General features: G+C 33.8%; 1 protein-coding gene across 2 annotated transcripts in view; it reads right to left on the bottom strand.

The window, feature by feature from the left end:
- The window catches only part of SHOC2 (SHOC2 leucine rich repeat scaffold protein), a 96,412-nt gene that overhangs the window by 17,649 nt on the left and 62,109 nt on the right, over nucleotides 1-16,654 (bottom strand). For both annotated transcript variants that reach the window (XM_058543974.1, XM_058543975.1), the window contains exon 3: nucleotides 5,771-5,908. In XM_058543974.1, the coding sequence (XP_058399957.1) occupies nucleotides 5,771-5,908 (138 nt within the window). The remainder of the gene's footprint in view (nucleotides 1-5,770; nucleotides 5,909-16,654) is intronic.

The following is a 16,654-nucleotide window of genomic DNA, read 5'->3' as shown; positions in this document are numbered from 1 at the left end:
TAAAACCTAATTAGTAAAAGTCTACTTGTTGATATAACCATAATTACCGTGACATTTCTTCAAAGCCCAGCACAACAAAAAGACCTGTGAATTGTTCTGTACTCCAGCCTTGAAGGCAAGGTCTTGTCGTATACTTCTCTCATTATCTCATTTTGAGAAGAAATAGAAAGTAAAACATTTTTTCCTACTTCAGACACCCCAGCCCCTGCCAATTTCATAAAACTACCAGAGATCTCAGAAGGCTTTAAGATACCAACTTCGTAGTCTGAAATAAAATGACTGTTGTAACGAAGATTAATATTTTCTTTAGTTCAAAGCTGATTCTTGAATTAGAAAATATTTATATGAAAGATAACACACTTTTTATTCTTCAATAGAGCAGACTAATGGTTAAATCAGAGAAACTATAAATATGTTTTTAAGCACTCTCTCACTCAACTGCAACCAGCTGTCCCCTCCCCATTTCCTTCTGCCTCTTCTCCACATCCTATGAGCTGTCAGTGATCCTGGCACCGCTCAGCCTGGAAGTAAATGGCAGTGATTCCTGCCAAGGAGTGATAACAACTCTAGGAGTAGCCACGTTAAATAAAGAAAGGGGTAAAAAAATCTCAGTCTACTTAAAAGAAAAAATAAAATGCAAGGAAATAAAGTGATTTTTGGAAAAGTGATTGTGAGGTGATAGCTGGAAGACTTGATTTTCAATTGTGAGTTTAGGGTAAGATTCTTTAGTCCAAGGAAAAGAGAGTAGGGCAGCTGCTGCAGGACTAGCATCAATTCTACAGGATAGGTGATGTTTTCTTTGTTCGTTTTTCATTTTAGGTTATACTTTTCAAGAAGTAGACTAGGAAAAAAGAGGAAAAGTATCAGAAGAACTATATTGCAATTAAGTTTGCCACTAACTGTTTTTGGTGAATTGCGCTTCTCCAATAAATGAGAGAGAATCTCAAAGGTCAATTAAAACTGTTGAGATCTGTAACAGACTAAGACCCAAATGTTCAAATTTCTCACCAAATCTCAACCTTTGCTATACAATCAAAATACTGGGTATGAGGGGGATGGAGAAAGGCAAAAGAACTATTTTAATAAACATGGTATAAGATAAATGACTACAATATTATAAAAAATTTCAGTGAACATTACTTATTCACTTTGCCATTACTTGGAATAACAGCTATACTTTATTTGCTGACAACTATCAAAGCACATAAAAAATAAGTTATTTAAATTTTTCTTATTGTTAATGTTTCAGTTCTCATTGATTTCTAATACATACTTGTAATCTGATCATGTAGAATGTGCTAGAAGTGAGGCACGTGTGTTATTCTGAGCTAACAACTTTACAAGAGATTAATAATGAACTCAAATGTTTTCATATTAATAAACACACTTAAAATACAGAAGAATTACTTCTGATAGAAGAAAGAAATGTAAAATTAAGAAAGCTGGAAGAAAGAAGGATACATGGAGAAGTTACCCTTTGTCAGAGGAAGTGAATCCAAAGGATCCTAATCCTACTAACTGGAAGATATTATCATCCACCAGGTATGCTTTCTCTGTTTGCCAGGACTATTCATTTTAGTATTTTAACTACATCCCCACTTTGATTGTTATTTAACAAGACAGAGATACAGATATATGCATAAAATATTAAATAACAAAATATTGTTAAACTATTTGAGAGTAAGAACAGGGCTGATTGATGACCATGCCCTATATATTCATCTGATCAGCTGAAACAGTACAAGAAATTATGTGGATATTAAGGAGAAAAGTTTTAAGTAGAGAGACTGAGAAGTACAAAGGCCCTGAGGCTAGACCTTGCCTGATATGCTCAAGGAACAATCAAGTGTCTAGCATCTATAATATCCTAACAAATACACTTGGATACAATGAGAGGGATAAGAACATAACTTTACAACATTTCAAACATCCTTAATTTTGGTTCCCCTGTCTGATTTGCAGTAAACAACCTTTATTTTTCTTTTAAGACTGAGCAAGACTTTAATTTTATAAAAGAAGTTGCTTTTTTAAAGTGCTTTTATGTGACTGAAAAGTGATATTAAGATTATGCACTGTTCTTTCTTTTCTCTCTTATTGTTCCAATTAGTTGGCTGTTCAAAATAAGCAAACTTGCAGACATATATTTCAAAGTAAGAACATACAACACAAACTAAATATGTCAATATCTAATTCAAGCAAACTATTCTGAAATAAAAATTAAACCTATATGTTGATTGGCTCAGAGTATCCCAGGGAAATGGACACTGAAAGATCAACACTGAGAAATATAATAAAGTTCTTGAACTTCAGAAATAAAGAAATAACCCTTTGGGTGGCCAGGCAAAAGATTAAGTCACTTACAATGGGAAAAAGTTGGACTGGTCTCATACTTTTATACATTCAATTCCATATCTACTAAGATACTCAAGGAAAAGAAGTTGGACCCAATGATTTTTATATTCATCCAAATTGTTCTTCAAGTAAAAAAATTACAAACACACAAGAACTAAGGAATTACTGTTCATGAACATTTCTGAGAAAACTATTAAAAGACTGACTTCAGCCAACCAAGAGATGACTGGAGGAACTACTGCAACAGAACCGTGGATGACAATTAAGGCTAAAACAAAAATAGAGATTAGCATAACAAGATATACCACAAACATTACATATCCTGACAATGTAACAAAAATTAGGAGTAAAAGAGACAAAAAAGGAGAGAAAGAATAAATTCACTGATTGCCTCATCTATGTCACTCCTCTCAACAAAAGTGAAATACATTCAGTTGCACATGGAATACTTACCAAGATAGACCATATACTGAGCCATAAAATAAGTCTCAATAAATTTAAATGATTCAAGTCACACAAAGTATGTTTTGACCACAATGGAATTAAATTAAAAATCAAAAACAAAAACACACCTGAAAAATTGTCAACTATTGAGAACTAAATAACATACTTCTAAATAAACCATAGATCACAGAATAAACAAAAAGGTAAATTAGAAAGCATTTTGAACAAAATAAAAAGGCAAGCACAACATATCAGAATTTGTGGGATGCTGCTAAATTAAAGCAATACATAAAGGGACCTCAAGCTTCCACCATAAGAAACTAGAAAAAGAACAAATAAAACTCAAAGCAAGCAGATGAAAGGAAATAATAAAGGTCAAAATGAAATCAACGAAATAAAAACCAGAGAAACAACAGAGAAAAATCACTAAAATTCTGAGACAATAAAATCGATAAACCTCTAACCAGACCGACTAGCAAAAAAGAGAAGATACAAGTTACCGATATCAGGAATGAGAGAAGTGGTATTACTGGAGACTCTATAGATATTAAAATAATAAGGGATATTATGAACAATTTTATGCCTATTAAACGTGAAAACTTAAATGAAATGGACATATTATTTGAAAGACACAAATGACTAAGTTTGCTTAAGAAGAAGGAAATAACCTAAATAGCCCTATATCTATTAAAGAAATTGAAATTGTTTTTAAAAACCTCCCTACAAAGAAAAGTCCAGATCCAGGTGGCTTCACCAATGAATTTTACCAAATATTAAAGGAAGAAATATTGCCAATTTTATACAAACTGTTCCAAAAATCCAAGAGAAGGAAACACTTCCCAACTTACAATATGTGGCCAGTATTACCCTGAAACTGAAACTAGACAGAGACAGGTTTTATAACATTATATGTGAATACATTATTTATTCAAAGTCTAATTTTCAAAACTTCTACCAGAAGGTATCTTTCTTCATTATTTCTTCTTAGTGAGCACTTTCAATCTACTACCTGGGTTTTCGTCAAGTTCAGGAAAACATTATAAAATTATATTTTATTAGTTTCTTCATTGTATTATCTCTATTCTCTTTCTAGAACTTCTAGTCCTGTCTCCCATGACTCTTTTTCACTTATTTTGTATCTTTCTGTCTTTTGTTCTAGATTTTAGGGGACTTCTTCCACCTGTCCCTCACATCACTATTTTGGTCTTTGGATGTGTTCATTGTATTATACAAGTATTTTCCATTAAATTTTATTTTGCAAAGATATTTCTAAGAAGTGTATTCTTTGTTTCCTTTTTGTATCAGCCTGATCATGTTTTATAGATGCAGTATATATCTTTTCTATGCTCTTTTTCTTCTAGGGTCACTTTCTCTTTGTTCACCTTGGCCATTTCAATAGATTTTAAAAAGAGAAAAAAGCAAGAAATAATTGTGTTCGGTCCCTATTGAACCAGAAATCTGATTCCTTTATTTATATAGGAAATTTGGTAGAATATTTACTATGAATAGTAATAGAAAAATTCATTATGTGTTGTAGACCATCTTACCCTTCAGAGATGAATCTAATCCAGATAAGTAGTTAACTAGAATACTTAGTCTCTTGCCACTACAAATAGTAATGTGATATAAAGAGTTCTGGCCAAGAATCAAGAAGACATAGGTTCTAATGGCTAGCTATCGTATCCTGAAGAAGTCTCAGTCTGCTTTCTGTAAAGAAAGTTGTCATGTAACCTAAGACAGTCTATTATAACTTATTAAAAAATTCCTTAACAATTGCTTCTGAAGTAATGGTAGACTAGGTAATTCAAGCAAACATTCCCATTGAAAAAAACTAAAAGCACTTCTAAAACAAAAATCAGAGAGCAAACAAGATAATGACTAATTACCAGGCCAGAAACCAGTTGTGAACCCAGAAACAAGCAAAACACTGAAAAGGATTTTGTCCGGAGAGTGCTTCCCTAACTAGAAGACAAGGCTGAAAGGCTAAGGCATGTATCTGCCAAGAGTCAAAATCCAGAGCCTGCCAAGGGTGGGGAGTCTAGTAATTGATATCATCTGGGACCCTACAAGGCTGCACTCTAGTACTAAGGGTGAACTGGAAGTAAAACAGCCCTCCAATTAGTCTGCAGCCTGCCTTTGAATCACCTGGGGGACCAGAAAAATCTCAAGCCTTAGAATATGGATGGATTAAAGTGGTCCCCTAGGCACCTGAAAGAAGCAAACAAAAATCTTTCTGGAGAAAGATAACATCATCATAGGCCTCATATGATTTAGTAATAGAATCTTGTAAATATTCATCATTGAAATTATATAAATATGTACAGATGTAATTTTTCTAAGTGAACATTACAGTATCCTTATACCACACCAATAACTAAAAAGATGTCCAAAATTTTAAAAATTCCCTTTACTGTTTGTATAAATTTATGGGCATTTAGAAAAATAAACAAGACTATATAAATATAGAGCATATCACAGTAAGCACAATTCAACTTTCTGTAGTTTGGCTAAATCTCCGAAACACATTTTGCACTTCAAGACATCTCTTCTCTTACTACCTCAATATTCAGATGAAACTTTAAACTATGCTGGCCATGTTTTAAACACTAAACAGCAATGGTTCTATTTTTCAGTGTGGTCTATTTTAGCATGCAATATTCTGAAATACAAAAAAACAGAAAACGCAAGCATTCTGCAATTTAAGCACAGACTTATAATAGAACATATACATATGACTCAATATTCTATCTTCTTTATAATCCAAGTGAGCTCACTTCCTAAAACGTAACTATTTTCTTTGCCAGAAAATGGAAATAAAAAGCAATTTTAAAATACTATCTTTTAGAAGTTTTACTACTTTGACAATGTTAAATTTTAATCTTTTAATTTTTATTGTCAATATGGATCAAAAATAGTCTTTTTAATGCCCAAGTAGCTATAAACGACTATCAATATCTTCTTTCTCCTCTCATACCTATAGTATCTGGGAGGTCTAGCAGTTCATTGTGCTGCAAGTCAAGGTTGGTTATTTGCGTGCAGTTTCCAATCTCCTTTGGAAGGTGTTCAAGTTGATTGTGAGCTACATCCAGCGTAATGAGGTTACATAATTCACCTGTAAATTGACCAACATAAAAATTTAATAAGAACTATTAAAGAATATATTCAATAATACTGAAAGAAAAACTTCATTTTCTATATCATAATTATACTTTCTTTCTGAAAAAGTAAGTCAAACACAAAATCTGAAACTGTTATTTAAAAATGATATCTTACAAATATTGAATCATCATGTTGTACAACTGAAGCTAATATGTCAATTATACCTCAATAAAAAAAGAAAATAACATCTGATAAAGTTAAAATGTTGATTGTAAATGATTACCAACCAATATTACATATTTTTTGAAATTTAAGTAACCAATTCAACCATAAATATTTACATTTGTATATTCCATACTTTAAAAAGAGCTAATTTTTTAAACCAAATTCAAAACAATAATATCAGATACATCTTGAGTTCAATTTGAGGGTCACCTTCTATCTCAAAATATATATGCTCTCAAACAGGTATATATGCTCTGACGTTATACAGATATATAAATTGAGATTTATAAACTAAAAACTGCTTCTCAATTTAATAGTACTCTAAAAAGATAGAAAATAAGGTATATTTCTCCTTCTCATTCTGGTTGCAAGGGCTGTAATGGCAACTTAGATTATTCTTAGTGTTATTCTGTCTTCAAAATCCTTATCATTTATAACAGATATATTGGTTGCCTTATGAGTTTCCTTTTTTTTTTGAAATAAGGCAGAGGTTAGAGATACTAAAAAAGTCAGCAAAGTACATAAAACTCTGAAAAATGGGTGTGGGGCACATTATTAAGGCACATATTATAAACAAAAGAGAAAATAGATAAAGCAAATTTCATCAAACTTAAAAACTCGTGCATCAAAGGACACTATCAAGAGAGTGAAAAGGCAAACCACAGAATGGGAGAAAATATTTTCAAATCATATATCTATTAAGGGATTAATATCCAGAATATATACAGAACTCCTACAATTCAACAACAAAAAAAAACTCAATTTAAAAGTGGGTAAAGGATTTGAATAGACATTTTTCTGAAGACATACAAATGGATAATAAACATATTAAAAGATGCTAAACATTACTAATCATTAGGGAAAAGCAATTAAAAACCACAGTGAGATAACACTTCACACCCATAAGGATGGCTATAACCAAAACACGGAAAGTAACAAGTGTTAACAAAGATGGAGAGAAATTGGAACCCTTGTGCTTTATCTCCAGGAGCCCCAGCCCAGGTTCTCAGGGTAAAGACAGGAGAAAAATCTCCTGTTTTCACCTAACCATATCATATTCAAACTACAGAAAATCAAAGAGAAAATTTTGAAAGAAACTAGAGGTAAAAAAAACACTTTACCTATAGAGGAACAAAGACAATAATTATATTGGACTTCTCTTCAGTAACTATGCAAGCAAGTGAGAAAGGAATGAAACATTTAACATGTTGAGAGAAAAAAACCAGTCTGTATCCAATTAAAAAGTCTGTATCCAATTAAATTATCCTTCAATAAGCAAAGGAGAAATACAGACTTTCTGAGACAAATAATAATCGAGGGAATTTGTCTCCAGTAGACCTGTCTTGTAAGAAATATTAATAGAAGTTCTTCAGAAAGGAAAATGATATAGGTGGGAAACCTGGATCTACATAAAGAAAGGAAGAGTATTAGAGAAAGAATAAATAAAGATAAAGTAAAATCTTTTACTTTCTTACTCTTAATTGACCTAACAGATTACAGTTTGTTCAAAGTATTAATAGCAACAATATATTAGGTGATCACAGCTTAAGGATAAATGGAATGAATGACAGTAATGTTATAAGGGACATGAGGGAGGAACTGGGAATATTCTAAGTCACCTGCACTACCCAGAAGTGGTATAGTGTTATTTGAAAGTGGACTTATATTAGCTGTAAATGCATACTGCAAACTCCAGGGCAACTACACACATACATACAAATAACAAAAAAGTTAAAAGAAGTATAAATGATCTGGGGAGAGAGAAAATGGAATAATATATAATGCTCAATTAAAATCAGATAAGGCAGAAAAATGGTGAAAGACAAAAAAGAAATAAAGAACAAGTTCAACTAACAGGAAACAGTTATATAGTTGATATTAATCCAATTAAATCAATAAACACTTTAAATGTGATTAATATAAACGCACCAAATAAAAGATAGAGACTGTCAGAGCAGATACAAAAACAAGACCCATTGTATGTTGTCTTTGAAAAACCCACTTTAAATACAGACACAGGTATATTAAAAGTAAAGGGATGGAGAAATACAATGCTACTGTTAATCAAAAGAAAGCTGGAGCAGCTACACTAATTTCAGACAAAGTCAACTTCAAAGCAAGGGAAATTATCAGGGATATAGAAAGCATTACATAATGATAAATGGAACAGTTCTTCAAGACATAACAATCCTTAAAGTGTATGCACCTGCTTATCTTCTCCATATCCAGTACAGTGCTTAGTACATAGCACCATGTTAACTGAAAAAAAAATAAATGAAGATAACTGGAGAAAATAAAATTTGGATTCTAATACTCTTCATGCCAGAGTAATAAAACATTTTTTGTATTTGCCATCATCTTTTCTAATAAATAATACTTGAAGTGGTTTCAGTTCCCATTAAAGTAACTTCCACCACTCTAAAGGAAGATGTACAAATCCAAAAGTGTATAGAGCACAGCCAAGCAAATAAAACAAGTTAGAAGGAGACTATGGCTAACTTTAGCTCATAAGGAATAACTGTGATTCAACTTGGTCAACTGTTGCTATATTGCAGGACTTCTCAACCTCAGTACTATAACATTTTGGACCAGATAATTCTCTGTTGTAGTAGCCTGCCCTGTGCATAAAAGCAGCATCCCTGGTCGTTACCCATTCGATACCAATAGCACCTCCCCATGAAGTCATGACAATCAAAACTGTCTCTAGACATTAACAAATGTCGTCTATTGTAACAATGCCAAAATTGCCCCAATTAAGAATCACTGCTATCTTGGAATGGAGAAAGTTCAATATTGGCCAATCCTCACACTTCCCAAGAGAAGCTGGAAATCTAAATTTTCATATAAAATCTTCTAATGCTTAAATGCTAACAACTAATTCTTAGGTTAAAACAGAACACAACACTATGTTACTAAACATATATGTGTGTGCTTTTTTCAGTATTCAGGATGCCAGTGAACACAGAAACAGATTAATTACCAGCATCCTAGGACAAGAACTTGCATATGACTATCTAACATTAAAACTAAAAGGTGTTTTTCAAAAGTAGAATATAATCACCTAGACTCAAATTAAGTTAAATCCCTTCTGATGTGTGTATATCACTACATGATAACTGAATCTTTTTGAGCATATGTTCTCTCCAGAAAGTTATCTTTCAGGAATACAACTCTCTGCAAAGTCAAGAAATTAAGTTAATACTCATATATTAAGAACAGTGTCATCTAATAACAGTAATACCTCTTTCTCACAATCTAGTAATGCCTAAAGGTTTTGAAAATGCTTAAAACTCAGGAAATGTAATTTAATTTTTTTAACAGTATCAGCACTCAAAAATAACATGATTTTATAATTTGGTCTATTAGTCCATGAAATACAATAAATTCACAACTAAATTATATATTATTGTGAGTTAAATTTGAAAATTATTTTAGATTTTCCAAAAAATCCATGTATAAATTTTAAATGACTCAGGAAGAACATTTTTTCTTAAGAACTTTGAATTTTCTTCAGTCCAATGAAAAAAAATATAATAAACTTCCAAGAAGTTTATCATTTATAAAAACAGTTTCCATGAAAATCTAAATTTTCAAAATTAATCCAAAATTTCCTATTTAATGCAATTAACAAAACATTTTTAGTGTAAGGAAAAAACTGTTTAAAATCTCTCTTCTTTACAGTAACACTCATAACTGCCCAAGCTCCTCTTATTCATATTCAAATAATCAGAAACATTTGAAAATTCTGAATATACAATAAATTCTTCACCAGACAACACTATGCCAGGATAAAAGCCTATGTTACACTTTGCAAAAAATAGGATATTATATATTGAAGCAGTTCATGAAATATTTTCACACTATTTACTATTTCTATACTCTGTCCAGTTATATAGTACTTTTAAACATTTGTTTTACCACATATGATCCAAATATTATAAAAAACAAAACAAAATATAAGTCCATCTCAGATGGTTCTAAAGGACAATAATCAAGGTGTTAACAGTGACTTGTCTCTGGCTGGGTTTAAGAGTGGTTTTTATTTTCTACTTTATACATTTGTATTTTGTGATGTTTCTTTATTTTTGTACATTTTTAAATTCAATGAGAAAAAAGGGAGACTAGCAGTCTCTCCTACACTGTTTATTGAAGAGCATTTTCTGACTCATAAATAGAAGTTTGCTGTCTATGGAACAGATGTATCTTTTAGTGAAAATGAATGCAGGATGCTATCATATTGATGACATAAGCCATTAATATTATGCATCTTATGACTCATATTCCATACTTACTAAGCAATCTTTTGACTTTAAATTTGACTTCCCACATAGATTTGCCTACAGAGAACATGGACTTCATTCATCCATTCCACCAATGTTTATTAAGCATATACCATGTGCTAGACGACACTACTCTTGGGGCTGATGATACAACAGGGAAAAAATAAAAAATTCCTGCCTTCACAGAACTTATATTTTAATAAGGAAAAAAATAAACATTAAATATAATCAAGGTGAGGGATTATTAACAGCTATAAAAGAAAATAAAGCAGGATAAGAGTAAAAGAGTGTGATGGGGGGAAGGAGAGATCAGAAGTGTTGATAGTTAAGTCGACAGGGAAAGTAACCCTGATGAAGTAGCATTTGAGAACAGACCTGAACAATGGGAGAGAGAAGAAACAATGGAAATATCTGGGAGAAGGGTGTGTTCCACACTGAGTGAATAGCAAGCACAAAGAGAGGCAAGAAGAGTAGTTCAAAACACAACAGAAGGCCAGTGGTAGGAGATAAAGTAGCCAGGAGTCAGATTCATTTAGGACCTTGTAGGCTAAGGTAACAACTTCAGCTTTGACTAAGGAGGTAGTGGCGAAGGTAAGGAGTGTTTTTGTTCATTTTTAGAGGTTTTAGATTGACAGAAAAATTGCACAGAAAGTACCGAGAGTTCCCACATACCCCCTTGCCCACATACAGTTTCCCCTATTATTAACATCTTGTATTAGGTGGTACATTTGTTACAGTTGATGAAACAACATTGATACGTTATTATTATTAACTAAAAGTCCACAGTTTATGTTAGCATTCACTCTGTGTTGTCCAGTTCTATGGGCATTGATAAATGCTTCCTATCATGTATCCATCATTACAGTATCATACAGAATAGTTTCACTGCCCTAAAAATCCCCTGTGCTTCACCTACTTATTCATCCCTCTCTCCCTCTCCCAGAGCCCCTGGCAACCAGTGATATTTTACTTTTGCCTTTTCCAGGATGTTTTATAGTTAGAACAACACTATATGTAGCTTTTTCAGATTGGTTTCTTTCATTTAGCAATGTGCATTTAAGATTCCTCCAGGTCTTTTTGTGACTTGATAGTTCATTTCTTTTTATCACTGAACAACACTCCACTGTATGAGTGTACCACAGTTTATTCATTCATTTATTGAAGGATATCTTGGTCGCTTCCAATTTTTAGCAATTGTGAATAAAAAAGCTAAAACCACTTTGTGTGCAGTTTATTGTGTGGACATAAGTCTTCAACTCATTTGGGTAAATAACTAGGAACATGACTGATAGATTTGTATGGTAAGACTACGTTTAGTTTTGTCAGAAACTGCCAACTGTCTTCCAAAGTGGCTATACCATTTTGCATTCCCATCAGCAACAAATGAGAGTTTGCATCAGCATTTGGTGTTGTCCATGTTTTGGATTTTAGCCATTCTAATAGGTATGTAATGGTGGTGGTTGTATTCTGAAAGTACAGCTTTACAGGATATAACATAGCTTTATGAAAAAGCAATAATAATGTGACAGTGTTTCCCCTCAAAAAACTTAGAATCTATTCTGGAAAATTAGGCTCTACATAAAAATATAACAAAGAGCAGAATGTTGTAAACATAAAATAGGAGGTATATACACATACACAAAGTGATGAGTAAATAGAGAAGCAAAATAGGTGGATTGAAAAAAGCTAGACTTTAAAAGATGGTTCAGAACTACCTGGATATTCCAAGAAAAAGAAATAATATGAGGAAAATAGGGAGGCAAAAAAATCATGGGCTTAGCAATTTCTTTGCTGGGCATATATTCAACAAAAATGAGTCCACATGTTTACCAAAAGACTTGCATTACTATAACATATTAGCACGATTTGTATTAGCCCCAAATTAGAAACTACCAAACAACAGTAGAATGGATAACTTGTGCTATAGTCACACTATGGAATATTATGCAGTAACGAGAATGAACAATCTTAACTACCTACACCAATATGATGAATAACGCCAAGTGGAAGAAGTCGAACACAAAAACATACATATATTATGATTCCACTTATATAAAAACAAGGAAAATTAATGTACGTTGGTAGAAGTCAGGATACTAGGTTACCCTCGACAGGAATAGTGACTGAAAGAGGAGTTTCCTAGGTGGTCTGGACGTTCTATTTTTTAAGTTGGATACTGCTTACATAGTTTGTAAACAATCTTGAGTTGTAATATCAATAAAAAGTTAAAAAAAAACAACAGTCTCTGGCCCAAGCCCCTGCTTTGGACATTGCTTAATCCAAACCATGGCAGAAAAACAGGAAAAGGCATTTCTTAAATTTGTATTAGATGCATGATCTTCAACATATTTTAGTAAAATGTGTTTCTCTATGGAAGTTCTCTCAAGTCTAAACCATTTCCACTTTGAAAAATTTATTTTCCTTTTGTCCTGTCTTCAGAGGAGCCAAGACTGCAGACTGTATCCAAAACTTTTTAAGCATGACATTACTCTATTTCCAGACAATGAAGCATGCTGGACATACCCCTTCCCTTCTCAAAGATGATAACACTGACTAGATTCATGTTGGATTCTTCCTTCTATTTCTCTAAGCAACACAGTCTCCCAGGTTGCTCTAATATATTAAACTGATTTTCATTTTGTGATAGAGAAAGACAGTCTTCCACATGCAAAAAGCAGTGGAACACGTGGCCCCTGATATCGAGAAGTTAGATAGCTGGGATGTAAAACTAAAGTTCAAACAAGAGAAGAGCAATTTTAGAAGGAAGAAAGGTTTTTTTCCCCATTCTGGAGACTGCAAGTAATTATAATGCTTAAAATAACAAATTCCTGAGATTATTTGGCACTTTTATAAGTTTCCCATTTTTTTCACATCTTAGTTTAGAATAATCTTTGACTTTTATCAATTATGTTAAAAATATTTTATATATGGCTTTGTTCACAGCAGAAGCTTAACGAGCATCTGATTAAATAAATGAAAAAACTAAACCTGTGGGGTTTGATCAGTAACAGAGGAACATTATTATACAACCATTTGAATATACTATGTCCCTAAAACATAACAGAAGATAAATTATTGCTATAAGAGCATTAACTCAGTCAGTCAGACAAAAAATTCTTATGTGTGCATTCTTTTTATCAGGTACAATACGAGGCACTAAAGATATAAAGAGACTATAACATACACAATACTGTTCTCATGAAATTCAAAATTAGTAGGAGACTATATGTGATTTGAGGGAGGCTAGAGAGGGCCCTGCTTATGAAACCTTACCATTCAAGAGCCATTCTTCTTGATCTTCAAGGCCATTCATGGTCAAAGTTCTTTATCTCTAAGGTGACCATCTCATTCACTTATTAGGCACCTACTGGAGATTCAGCGGTGAACAAAACAAAGTCTCTATTCTCATGGAGCTCACATTCTAGGGTGCATGGAATGGGGAATCAGAAAATAAGGAAATGAAGTGATAATTGCTGTAAACAAAGATAAAGCAGGGAAAGGAAGCTGGAAATAAGAGTGTTGAGAAGGGAAACAATGTGTACCTTTGAACTGAAACACAGGGCATGGGAGGGGATATAAGAAAAAAGGGGAGGGGAAGAGGAAGGGAAAGGGGAAGAGAAGAGATCTGGAGTATTAAATATCAAACTAAGGAATCTGGAACTTTTTGATCAGATAATCAAGTACAGTTAAGTTTTTGAGCAAAGCATGATAATCAGAATGCTGTACTAAAAAAAACTATTTTCTCATAAATTTGAATGGATGGATTGGAGAAGGCAGAAATAGGAAGCACAGTATATTAGGAAGCTACTGCAATCAGCCCACATGAAATAATATGAGGGCCTACACTAAATCAATAGCAGTTGAATGAACAGGCCCACTACAAAAGCAAATAAGAGAGGTGGAAAAAGCAACAGGAGTACTATAAGAACAATGATTCTCAAATTATACACAGTGAAGGCCCAGTTTTTGGGTTTTGTTTTCCCCCCAATTGGTTGTGGACCAACATTTTGTAAAATACAAAACTGCATGCTTGGATGTCCCAACAATGTCAAATTGTTCTACAAGATTCTAAATGCTTACTTTAAATTTCTGTTCTTAACTGGTGACAAACTGGTAACAAAAATTTGGTGGTCCAGAACCTGTCTGGTACATAGGCCATACCTTGACTAGAGCTAAAAAAGAAAAACAAAAAAAAAACCTTCTGATTCCAAGATCTTGAACCTGGGTTGACAGAGAAGACAATGATGCAATTAAGAGAGAGAAATAGAATACAAAAGGAAGAAAAGTTTTTAGTGAAAAGTTATACCTTGACCATACTGAATGTGAGATATTAGTAAGACATCTAGGTAAAATATCTAATGGTTAATCAGGGAAAAAATAAAACACACAGGTTTAAAGAAAACATTATCATGATAGAACATTTTTGTCCTAAAGAGAGAGTTGGGGTTAATATCTGCCAAGAGTCAAATATTGGGCTTCCGGCTAATGGTAATGGTGGAGTCTTGGATAAAATATTTAAACTCTGAACAAATTATTTTAAAAAACCCTGTATAAAAGCATGCAGAGACCAAAAGCAGGTAGAAAGTGGAAGGAATTCAACTCTCGCAAAAAGGGAACTATGGTAGGCAGACTTTAAGATGGTGCCAATGACCTTACCTTGTATAACTGTATACACTGTATAATCACCTCTCCCCTTGAGTGTGGGCTAAACTTAGTGACTTGCTTCTAATGAATAAAATATGGCAAAGGTGATGAGATGTCACATCTGTGATTAGGTTACAAAAGATTGTGACTTCCATCTTGCCAGCACTGTATTGCCTTCTCAACTTGCACCCTTTAATGAAGCAAGCTGTCATGTTGGAGAGGCCCATGTAGCAAAGAACTGAGGGCACTCTCCAGTCAACAGTCAGCAAGAGTTCTTACTCCTTAGTCCAACAACTGGGCAGGAACTGAATGCTGACACCACCACATGAGCTTGGATGTGGATCCTTTCCTAGACAAGCCTTCAGATGACACCCCAGCCCTGGCTAACACCTTGACTGAGGTTTCTCTTCAGGGTGAGAAACCCTGAAGCAGAAGATCCAGTTAAGCTGTGCCTGATTCTGAACTATAGAAACCGTAGATAATAAATAAGTGTTGTTTTAAGAGCTATGTTTTAGAGTAATTTGTTACACAATAGTAGATAACTAATGTAGAGGAATCACACTGAGAGAGATCCACATTTTTAAGGCCTTTACCATGAAGCTAACCATGAAGCTAACCACAAATCTGCCTGTAAAATAAATCTCAAATAGAAAGCCAGAGTCCTCTTGGCCTGAGAAGCCGGAGGACAAGGTTCAGGGTTATGACAGTGGCTGGAATTCAAGGTTGGATACCCTGGAAAGGAGGAAACCACAAAAAAGTGGGGTCCCAAATCTGCATACAGACACCCCTCAAATCCTTGACTGACTCCAAAAATACACCTATGGGTGAGAAGACTGCAAGGAGCCCAGGGGAAAACAACAACAGGAAGGCTAAAAGAGCTGAGCAGAGATTTTGACAGCTACCATCTGTAGTGGGTAAGATTTTAGAATTTCAGTCCTGCCAAGGTAGAGGGGTCAGGAGACAGAATCCCAAAAGGGCCATACTATAGGAGTAAAGACAATATCTCAAAACTAATTTGCACTGAGTTTAAGGACACAACTAAATAGAACCACCCTAAGAGAGCTAAATCCAAGACTCTACAAGGTCAAAAAGACTCAGTAGTAATTTAATTACCTACCAGAATAAAATTTGACATTTTTCAGAGGACAATAACAGAATCCACAGTCATTATAATATTAACCACTTATACTATACAATCAAGAGTTATTGACTTCCATTTCTGGCCATGATACAACTAGACAATGGAAAGTATATGAGAAAATGGTTTGTAGACAGTAAACAACAGCCATACATGACTATGATCCCTGATATAAAGGAAAGAAACTATATGAGCATTATGACTGCCCCAGGTTATTGGCTATAGGCATGATCCGGGCCATAAAAAAGCAGGGAAGGGCCGGCTCCGTGGCTTGGCGGTTAAGTGCACGCGCTCTGATGCTGGCGGCCCGGGTTCGGATCCCGGGCACACCCCAGGGCACCACTTCTCCGTCCAACGCGAGGCCGGGTCCCACGTACAGCAACTAGAAGGATGTGAACCTATGACATACAACTATCTACTGGGGCTTTGGGGGGAAAAAATGAATAAATAAAATCTTTAAAAAAAAAAAAAA

Source organism: Diceros bicornis, chromosome 6 (assembly GCF_020826845.1).
Source record: "Diceros bicornis minor isolate mBicDic1 chromosome 6, mDicBic1.mat.cur, whole genome shotgun sequence".
Lineage (NCBI taxonomy): Eukaryota > Metazoa > Chordata > Mammalia > Perissodactyla > Rhinocerotidae > Diceros > Diceros bicornis.
Note: the sequence above shows the minus strand (reverse complement) of the source record. Positions and strands in the feature narration are given on the sequence as shown.